At 34.7% G+C, this 11,355-nt stretch overlaps 1 protein-coding gene across 1 annotated transcript; it reads right to left on the reverse strand.

Annotated features, from left to right (window-relative positions):
• Nucleotides 1-8,427: 8,427 nt before the first annotated feature.
• On the reverse strand, nucleotides 8,428-9,525 carry LOC149252060 (uncharacterized). The gene is made up of 2 exons (XM_089454062.1): nucleotides 8,872-9,525; nucleotides 8,428-8,778 (listed from the first exon to the last, which is right to left on the reverse strand). Exons 1-2 carry the CDS (start codon nucleotides 9,523-9,525, stop codon nucleotides 8,428-8,430), a joined length of 1,005 nt encoding a protein of 334 aa, XP_089310188.1.
• Between the last annotated feature and the right edge of the window lie 1,830 nt (nucleotides 9,526-11,355).

Here is an 11,355-nt window from a genome sequence, read left to right on the forward strand (position 1 = left end):
CACCGTTCTCCATCTTGATCTTTCAGATTTTTTCCTTCAGTTCCAGCTTCCTGTGGTCACTGGTATTTTGAAATAGGTCCGTCAATGCCTTCCACATTGTAAATGGATTTTCCTTACCATGGAGATTCGAGACAATATGATCTCGAACTCTTTCTAGGATAATCCTTCACGCCTTTTCCACACACTTTCTCCATTCAACCAAATCTTTAACATCTGATGTTGGAGGCTTTACAAAATCATGATCTATGAATTATTTCAGCCCCTTTTCTTCCAACACTTCTTCCATCCTGCCCTTCCAAGCTTTGTAATTCAAGTTTCCCTCCAGGATATACTCAAGTCTCAAACCGTAGAATAACATCCTGCTGATTCTTAAGTATGAAATTGAAAATTCAATGTCACCTACACAACAAACTCGTATTCTCTTCTTCTATAATGTCTTCATCTCCGATACCATGTAGATTTTTACTTGTAGATTCAAACTGCTTATATAATGTACTAAAATAAAAGACTTGAATATACTCTACTCATCGATGGAAACAAAAAATTATCGATGAAAACACTAAGCAGAAAAGGAATAATTTCAATCGTACATAACACAATATATTTTTGGGGAAAGAAACTGCTCAAACCCCCAACTATCTATATTGCATTAACCAAAAGATATGATAAGAAAATAAAAAGCTTGTTCAACCCAAAAAATTTCTACACAAGTACAATCAATCTAGTTCAAGCCAACACTTAGCCAATTCTGTTGTCTACCAAACCCCTACATCCTTGCACAATTCCTAAGAGATTTAGCCCATATTTCATTAAGAAAAATCCTATCCACAACTACACAATCCATCATAGGCCTTCTAGTAATTGCATGCACCATCTGTACAACTCGGAAAATTATACAACTGATAGTAAATTGTCCCTGAACTCTAATATCAAGGGGGTATTCTTATGAAGTGACATGCATGAGTTATTTTTGAGTGAATATTTAGTGAACTAGTGGAGCAGTGAAGTTTCACTGAAGTTGATCCCCACTACTAGACCTCCTACTAGTTCTTCTAACTATCTAAACTAGTTTAAACTCAGTTAGACTGAGTTAATTAATTACAACTCAAAAAAAACTCAACATGGACCCCTAAAATTTAGGAATCACTTAACATGACTCTAGATAGACTTCCAATTTGAATTTACTGTGCCAACTAAGTCAAATTAACTTAGTTAACTATTACAAGTTGTTATGAGAATAGAATTTCAATTTAATCCCTAGTTTAATTCAAAGACAAATTAAATGGGATTTCTTCTTGTTATTTTTAACAAACTATACAAATGGGATGATGTTGCAAAGTCTTTTGTATTTATCTAGTTGAGTTCACTCAAGGAACATGAAATTCCTAATATAGATCCATATTAAGTATAAATTTATTAAGTATGGAGAGAGATCGAATCCCTTGAAGTGTACATTTTTATAATTTAAAATAGATTTATGTTGATTGTAATCTCTCAATTTTGTGAGAACTCAAAAATCACACTTATGTAGATATAATATGTAAAAATGCAATTTCATTATTATTAGATATTTATAATTATGTTATTATAATATTTACGTATAAATATCAGATCTATAATATTTTCTTATATGTAAATTCTTTATTTCTTTTCATATATTTTTAATACCGTTATTTTTATAATATATGTACTCTAACCTTCTTTTTATTCCCAATTATATCTATTTTTAGTTTATTAAAAAAATGGAAAAGAAAATTCCGCGATCTGAAAAATAAGGGTGATAGAACAAGAAGTAAAATTAAGATAATTAAGAGAAAAATTGTTTCAGAGGAAGCAGTAAAGATAACAAAAGGAGAGAAGCATGGAGGACAACAATGCATTATTATTGAATGTTGAAACTCCTTATGGAAATTCTGATCCGTCTTTTAAAATGTTGAAACATGAAATAGTATAGTGAAGCAAGTCACTAGACAAGGAACCAAGCTACCCTTTTAGACACCCTGTTGCCCAGAAAGGCACGACGTGCCATCTTTCTCCATCCTTTTTCTCATTTTGATCTATAAGATGATATCTAACAATAGTTTATGAATTCTATATTTCCAATGTAAATGTGAATGTTATATAACTAGCATTTGCACCAGATGTTGCAAAGGAAACGCCGTAAGGCATAAATTTGAGAAGAATCATGAGATAAAGAAAATCACTGAATAAAATTTAGTAAACAAAATTTCATTCAAAGCTTGATGATAAAGAGAAATCACTTACATTATACTTTTATACATTCGAGAAGAATCATGAGATATAGAAAATTACTAAATAAAAATTAATAGACAAAATTTCATTCAAAGTTTGAAGATAAAGAGAAATTACTTACATTATACCAACCCGTAATTAGTTAATAATAACGAAGTGAGACTTTAAATACATTCTTGGGTCAAGAATGTTAAAGTATGTTATGAGGGTTAAAAGAGGTGTCAAGAATGTTAAAGTATGTTATGAGGGTTAAAAGAGGTTGAAAAATAAAGAAATTAACAAATGCAAACAAATACTTTTCTTTTAATTGAAATGATATAATTCGATAAAACGTGTTAAATTCAAACAAATTCCTTAAACTTTTGAATTCAAAAGATGTAGATATCAATTTCAATGAATATAATGTAATTTTCCTTTTTAGATTTTCAAAAAATAGCCTAGTATCATAAAATAGAAATGTGTCAAAGCAAAAAAGTCCACCTCAGAAACAATAATTTAAATTTTTTCCTATAAATTTTTTCTACTAAAATGTAATAAATAATGCATAAAGTAATGCTCTTTAATTGTTAATGAATGGAAATTTTCCCACCTTTGTTAGACAGATTCTTATATATCGAGAGGAAGGTTTAAAGAGGATGACAGTTTTGACACGAAACCAGAAAAGGTGGCAGCGTATTCGGTACAAGCTGTGATATTGCGCAATAAGCTAGTGAGCTAGTGAATAGATTCGCTCAAATGTTGTACTGGCAAGGCTAAGACATGACAAAAATGGTTGGTTAATGAAGGGCACTCTGCTTTATAGGTTTGATGTAGTTGGTTTTTTTTTATAACTATCACAATGAGAATCAACATGGTCAACAAGACATGACAAAAATGGTTGGTTAATGAAGGGCACTCTGCTTTATAGGTTTGATGTAGCTGGTTTTTTTTTATAACTATGACAATGAGAATCAACATGGTCAACAATCTTAGTACCTGTAAGTGTTCCATAACTCGATTTTAGCAGAGCATGGAGTTTTGATCGGTTGTATTAATTATGTTTTGGATATTTTTAGTGTCGCATGAATATTTATGATATAATCTCTCCTAAGATCAAATTTTATTCCTATCAACAAATCTGAAACTATCTCCTTCCTCGGGAGAGAGCTTCTAGGACAACTTTTCAGAATTTGAGATATCTAATCTGCACAAATATTTTAAAAATTTGGTCATCTATGTATCCGCAGAAATGGGCGGTTTATATAATAGTTTCCAGCATGGAATTATTTTTTTAAAATATATAATATTTCAAAATATTCTAAGAATTTGGAATTCGTAAACGCAATGAGGAATTTATTTTTCTAAATATATAATATTTCAAAATATTCTAAGAATTTGGAATTCGTAAACGCAGTGAGGAATTTATTTTTCTAAATATATAATATTTCAAAATATTCTAAGAATTTGAAATCCAGTTAAATGCTTGGTAAATACAAAATAAAAATTTATTTTTCTAAATATATAATATTTCAAAATATTCTAAGAATTTCGTCACAAAGAAAATAGAAAATAGAGGAGAATGAAATGGGGGAAAAGAAAAATAGAGAGAGAAGGCAGAACAATATGACGAGAAGCAAATAGAAAACAAAGGAGAATGAAATGGGGAACAGAAAAAGAGAGAGAAAAGGCAGAACAATATGACGAGAAGTAAATAGTAAATAGGAGATAACAGTTGTAAAAAGTTCAACTATTTCCCATAAATCTTTCAAAATTCAACTTTTTGAAAAACTTGACAAGTAAAATATACATTTTTTTCTCCAAACAAATTTAAAAATTTTGAACAATAGAGATAAGAATTCTGTACATTCATATTTCAGGGGAGAAATATGTCATTGCTTTAAACAAGGCCAAATATTATTCATAATATTAGTGTACAAAAAGACTGGCAGTCCGAATAATATCTTGGTGACCCAAATTCTCTACCAGAAATACATGTCACCTCTTGTTTGTTATTGACAAGGATTCACTCTGAATATCCAAGTAAAATAAATAGATGAACACTTCGTGGGATAACAACATGATAAACCAAGGCATTTTTGTGTAGATATAATCCCAAAGATGACTAACACAATGATTTGAACAAAACCCTCCAAACTTCCATGCCTTAACTTCGTCCTTGATATCATTAAATTGTTAAAAAAAAAGCCTTTCAACCCATTAAAGTCAAGAGAGCTAGCTCTTTTCTTGGCAAGCTTACCTTCAATTAGGGGCATTAGGTAAGGAGGTTTATCAGTTATTAGGGCATATAGAAGGCATCATTAGGTTAAAAGGAAGTGTCCAGTCATGTAACATAATCTGTAAAAGTACTACTTCTTACATAAAACAAGATAATCATAATAGAGTAGTTATTTCCCTATTCCTTCTGCCTGCCACCAATAATAATCCATCAGTGATGGAAAGAAAAACCATCTAGAACTTCGTTGTGGAGGTTCCAGAAAGATTGCATCAGCATCATTACCTTGTATGCAGTATTTTTCCTTCATATAAAACATTCACAGCCGAGGGCAGCCAGAATGTTAGAATCCACCAGTGGTCTCTCCCACATAGAAATGAACATGAATCCTCTGAAAGAACACGCAAGAACTTGCCCTATAGTAAATATTGTTGGTTTCCTTAAAGGGTCCATCTACCAAAAATGATATTTCATGTTCAACACTCAAAATTTCTATAAAATAAATTCTCTTTTGGAGAAACCATTGAGAAACCCTTAAGCCATCAAGAAATTGTTTAGCAACAAGAAACTCTAACTATTAATTTTTTCTTAACTATTAACTATTAATCTGACAGCCTCTTCTGATCTTTATACCCTCTTGGATTTCTTCTCTCTTTATGCTATAGGATTCATTTAAAGTTTAAACTTAACCAGTCCATGTGGTTGCTTCATTGGATCCTTGGTGTTAAGTAGAAATTCTGTGATGTAGGTCAAAGTTAATAGTAGCAATGCAGCTCCTCTCTACAAGTTCTTGAAGTTAGGCAAAGGTGGGCTTTTTGGTAATGGAATAAAGTGGAACTTCACTAAGTTTCTGGTGGACAAAGATGGGAATGTTGTAGAACGATATGCACCCACTACGTCTCCATTGAGTATCAAAATCTTGGAAAAAATCTCTTTGTTAATTCCATGTATCATATATGAAGATCCTTGTTACCACTAGCTCACTATATAATTACTTTGGTGAAAACTTGTTTTTGTGTGCACCAATGACACCAAACTTGAACTAAGGACACCCACAGGGAGATATGTTGTGAAGAACATCACTCCTTGGAAAAAGCAAAGAGATTGTATGCAAATTGGCACACAGAATAAGCCATGACGTTGTCGAGAACAACATGCTGTTAAAAATTAAGTACCTTGTTCTTCAAATCGATGTCTTATTTACATTGATGATGCAATAAACCATGATCTCCAGGGTGATATAAGGCCTAATACCTATGTTGCATCATATGCAAATGCAGAATAGAATCAGATTTTAATTTGTATTGACCTTGCCAGTCATAAGGCCTATGTTTCAAATAGCTTATATAGATTATAATTGTATTCCACTGAACAAACAATTGTACAACTTGAGTTATGTTTGCTTCACAGCAAGAGCAGCAGGGCTTGTTTTCTTGGCCTTTTATCTTCTGGTATTTCTCAGCACTCGTGGAAATACTAAGATGGCATGTATCTAGCAGTGAATGATTTAGTATAATTACTCAAATCCATATTAATGCATGATCTATGATGTGGTTAACGCTATCAAATTCCTTGATGCAACAATTTCAATGTTAAGATGGATGTGTTCTAGCATTCTTCTGAATAACTTCATATGACTGCCAGGTTGGATAACTAATAGGCAAGGTATATTTTTAAATAGTAGATATATAAGCCCTATTTGATAAACCTGACCTGAAGTGTAGATGAATCCCCATTGCAAAATAAATTTATTGAAATGAATATCCAATTTTGCAATGACACTGAATTTCTCCCTTACGGTGTTTGTTGATTTTGTTGATTTTTTAGATTGATATTGGGGTTTAAGGAGACCATTTTTTCTCCTTTGAATGGATGGGAATGAAAGCGATGCTTATTTTTGTCAGGGAAGCCCAGGCTATATTCCCAGCATTTGTTAATGGATGGTATTACGAAATGCCTAACAATACCTTGGTATGTATCTCTCTATCTTCATCATCGTTGTCACACTCTCTCAAACTCACACACGTCTCTCTTACAATTTCTTTCACTTGTAGTTTGTGCTGGAGAAGGCCAGGGAAACTGTTGCTGGCCAAAATTTGGGTTCTGTTGGACTAGAAGCTGCCAGTGCAGAAATCTCAGAATTGGCTTCAAAAGTGTCCAGTGAATGCCTCAACAATGCTTTTTCTAGTTTCCCTGAAATGCCATCATTATACAAGTAGCATCAACATATGGTACATGCTATGCATAGCCTTAATCAGCAATTTCAAGTCACATAGTTTTCAATGGAGAGTTGTTTGACATCAACTGAGAGTTCTGAAAAGAATTTAGTTCCGATTATGCAGAATGCTGGCAAGATAAGATTGAGAACATTACAGAATATAAATGTACCTTTTTGGCAGACTGACACTTCAACATCACTGATTGTTTTTAGTGAAGATAAGTACTTGTCTGCTCCTAGTGCAGTCTCTGAAAGAATGGCCTGTTGTAATATCTTGTCCCTCAAAAGCATATCTGTTATCTCCCTCCTGATTTACTGTGCAACCATCTTGACTCTCCTTAGATGAGCGATGCATATAATCTGATTTTGTTTTGGGAATTTGCTAAATTTGGGTCCATGGGAGTACAGGTAATTCCGATTTGGGGTTCTGTTAAATTTGGGTCCAATGGAGTATTCGAAATGTTTGAGAGTACACAAGTTTAAAGAATGTATTGTTTTTGTCGTCTAGGCATCAACCACGAGTGTGTGGAGGCACTGCTGGGTTGCAGGCAATGACTATAGACTTGTTTGATGAGCTAGGAGTTTCACCATGTTTCGAATCAACAGTGAACGATGTGTCGATATTATCTACTATTTGTTCATCTATTACACCTGTTAATGCGGGTGCCTACTATAATCAAACATTTTTAGAAGATATAAACAAGGGGCAATCTATTTTCATATTTACTATACTCGATTTTTCAGGGGAAAGTACCAACCTGGAAGCAAAATTGATTTTCATGAACTCATTTCAAACCAACTGGCAAATTTTGCAAGTATTGTGAGCCACGAACCTGTTCTTTTCAAGTGCTCAGTAGTAGACAATATTCTATATGGACTGAAAGGCAGAGCCAGCACTGTTGACATTGAAAATGTTGCCGTACATTTCAAAAACCTTTAGACATGTTTTAAATCTCGTTTGATTTGAACTAGAAACATGCGACTTGTATTGTCAAATTGAGAGTACAATTAGTTGCTTTATTTGACTATTTCAATGAATATGGAATTCTCGTAAATTTGAAACATTGTCCACTTCTGACTCAACAAATACAGAGAATGGCCATTGCCCATGAGTTTGTATCAAATTTTCTGGAAGGGTACAATACACTTGTTGGACAGCATGGTGTGAAGTTGTCAGGGGTCAAAAACAACGGATTGGAATAGCAAGGGAATTACTGAGGAATCCTCGTGTACTTCTTTTGGATGAAGCTACGAGTGCTTTGGATGCAAAGAGTGAATACCTGGTTCAGGTGATACCATGACCCAAACCATGATAGCCTCTTTGTTCTTCTATTACTCTTGATTTTTCGTGTGATCTTATTTTCTTCCTTAACAATGCCCTTGCTTGTATTTAATCAGGATGCCATGGACCAATTGATAAAAGGACAGACGATTTTAGTTATAGCACATAGACTTTCAGCAGTGTAAAGTGCAACTACCGTGGCAGTTGTGTCAGGCGGTCAGATAGTTGAAAGTGGTACTCATGAGGAATTGTTGAAAAAGAATGGTATCTGTGCATCTCTAATTCGAAGGCAACTGCAAGGATCCAAAACTAAAAATCCCGAACGAACATGGAGCAAACTACCCGAGTTGCGTTTCATAAATCCATACTACATTGATCGCTAATTACATCTAGTCTGAATCTCTGATACCAGAGTCACTGACACAGAAATTTGACGATTAACAATTGTTAGATGATCCTTGCTTATAATTTTATGGAAGGAAATCTTGTTGAGTATTTGCCCGGTGCACAGTACAAATGATAAGCAGAGTATGGAAAATGAGCTGTATCATTTCTGTAGACTTTGCTACCATTGGAATTCATGTGATAAGGTGGACAGACAGCAAGGTTATCAGGTCTACACCAGCTCGTCACCTCAGGATTTATGATCATCTCACTGTATCTAGTAACATCTGTTTCAACCTCACCATCACATGGCTGTCCATCATTCTTCCAGCAGCTACCGATATCAATCAAGTAAAACTGGCTATTTGAACCACCTCTGCGTATAACATTGAGTGTCAATCTTACCTTGAAATTTGGTGACTCTGGCAACTAAACGAAAAATATTGAAGTGAGCATATGAATTATGCTGAATGCATTTTCCTAAATACTAAACAGTAAGACAAATAAGGACTCAGGAAAGACCTTCAACATCATCCCATGAGTGTCGTAATGATATCCCCCAGAAAATCCTTCGGTGGCATCAGCACGCAAATACAGCATCAACCAAGGATATTTCTTGGACGTTTTCAATTTATGGGAAAATATCCATCTGCCTGTGCTAGCTTGCTTCTCCCAAACAATAGAAAAATAAGAAATATTATCAATGTCAGCTCCTAGACTTGCATTCAGATCATAAGTGCCATAGAAGCTTCCCCTTAAACTGGGTGAATGTGAATCACAGGAATAAATTGCATTTTCTTGAGGCTTTGTCCAGTTGTGGTACACAAGAGGTTGATTCATGCAGCCTTTCCCAAAACACGGAAAGGTCCTACTTGTAATGATCGGACTGACTTTTGTACCATTCTCTGGACACAATTCAGATTTAGTATCAAAGTTCCCATTCTTCAACATGATCATCCAAAACTGCCATGGATTTGATGAGTCCCTTACTTCACAGAGGGAACCAAGATATAGCTCTTTCTCCGCAGCATATTTGTCTGGATTACTCTGAGACTCAAAAGAGATATTTGGAAATTGATCCCCACTCCTTAGTTTATTGTCTACCTCAGTGACTTTCTGATTTACTGTGCAACCATTTTGTTTTCCATAGAGGCAACCGCCCACAGGATCTGACATGAAATAAAATAAGAGGTTATTAAGCAGATTGTAGAGAAAGCTAAAAATTACATAAAAATAACAAACACACTGTTCCTCAAATAAAAGGCCCTCTGTTTTGGCCTGTAAGGGTAGAAAGATAGGTAAGAGTTCACCTTGCTGTCACATTATCGAGACATCAGCTTCCCTGACCAAAGGGGGTGCAGTCTGGGTCCAAGCACGCTATCACCACTTACTGCTGAACTCAACTCATTGTCTTCAGAACAAAAAAGCCCATGATTGTGAATAGTTAAAAATAATTAGTCCTCTGAGAGATCATATGTAGTCATGGCTGTGGAAATTATGGAAATTGTGGGTGTCAAGGAAACCATAATACTAACTGGGTTTTGTGGAAAAATCAGAGAAAAACTGGTGTTGCAACTATCTGAATACGTATTGACGCTAAGAATGCAGGTACTAGGAAGTAGACAATGTGACAACAGCTGGAACTAATTCTTGCACCAGAAATGGATTCTCCTCTGCTGGGTCTGAAATTAACTGGGCTTTATCATTATGGTCATCATTCTGATTATTTTTTCAATTGCCCAGTTGATTTCTTCCATTGAATTCATCTTTTCCTGCTTTCATTTTGGGAATGGTGCATGAGGAAGTTGCAGCTTAAGCTTCTACATTAGCATTACAAGGACCTTCCTTTTGTTGGAAAGCTCACCATCACTTCCAAGATTCTGCAAGATGGTCACATGTATTATGCTTCTTGCTGGTTTCCAATCCAATCTCAATTTCTGAAGCTGGAGAAGATTTTAAGAGCATTCTTATAGGCTAAGTATGGAAGATAATGGGGTCTCTCTTCGCATCTCTGCATCATGCCAAAGCTAGAAGGTTGACAAGGGCTTATTGATATCGAAGATTCTGGCAACAATGTGGGTAGTAAGGAGTCTTGTTGGAGAGCCCCATTTGGAAAGCTTAACTCATCCACAGAGACTATGTAATGCAGTCATATCAGCAAAATTTAGGGTCACTTTTCACTATGTGGAATCATTTGTGCTCCTCAATACTTCAGAATATAGGAATTTCTTGTCCTCAAGAGTGTTTGAACTTTGGGAAGCCTGGAAGCCCATGACTAAGTGTATTTACTGGGACTTTATTGGCAATAGGAGGGGATCAGATCTCACCTTCCATCCTATTTAGATTTTGGAGAATGCAATAACAATGCATTAGAACTCACAAGATTTTAGCCAAGGGAACTCAACAAGAAGGGTGTTTTTCTGTGGCATGGTTTTTGGGATACTGATCAAAGGACATGGACAGAGTAGAGAACCCTTGCCTATTCTAAGAGTTTGTTTTCTTCCAATAGAATGATTATCAGAGAATTACATGCTACTATTGATGTCGAGGATCTGTCCAAAATGATCTTTCTAGAAGGGCAATTGGAGAGATTACGGATGATCTCTCTTTTTTTTAAATTTGAAAAATACTTCTTATATTTACAAAAATAGATATGTCAAGAGAAAACAAAAAATAGAAAGGTACATAAAATGGTATTTACATTACAGAATATAAATGTACCTTTTTGGCAGACTCACACTTCAACATCACTGATTGTTTTTAGTGAAGATAAGTACTTGTCTGCTCCTAGTGCAGTCTCTGAAAGAATGGCCTGTTGTAATATCTTGTCCCTCAAAAGCATATCTGTTATCTCCCTCCTGATTTACTGTGCAACCATCTTGACTCTCCTTGGATGAGCCATGCATATAATCTGATTTTGTTTTGGGAATTTGCTAAATTTGGGTCCATGGGAGTACAGGTAATTCCGATTTGGGGTTCTGTTAAATTTGGGTCCAATGGAGTATT

Source organism: Pinus tabuliformis, chromosome 7, assembly GCF_031772625.1.
Source record: "Pinus tabuliformis cultivar Carrire ecotype Pingquan chromosome 7, CPIR1, whole genome shotgun sequence".
Taxonomy (NCBI): Eukaryota; Viridiplantae; Streptophyta; class Pinopsida; order Pinales; family Pinaceae; genus Pinus; species Pinus tabuliformis.

Excerpts from the sequence above, each read along its gene's own strand:
- LOC149252060 (XM_089454062.1), bottom strand. The coding sequence starts at position 9,525 with ATGTCAGATCCTGTGGGCGGTTGCCTCTATGGAAAACAAAATGGTTGC. Across the intron at positions 8,779-8,871 it reads CTCATGGGATGATGTTGAAG|TTGCCAGAGTCACCAAATTT; the intron begins GTCTTTCCTGAG and ends TTTTTCGTTTAG.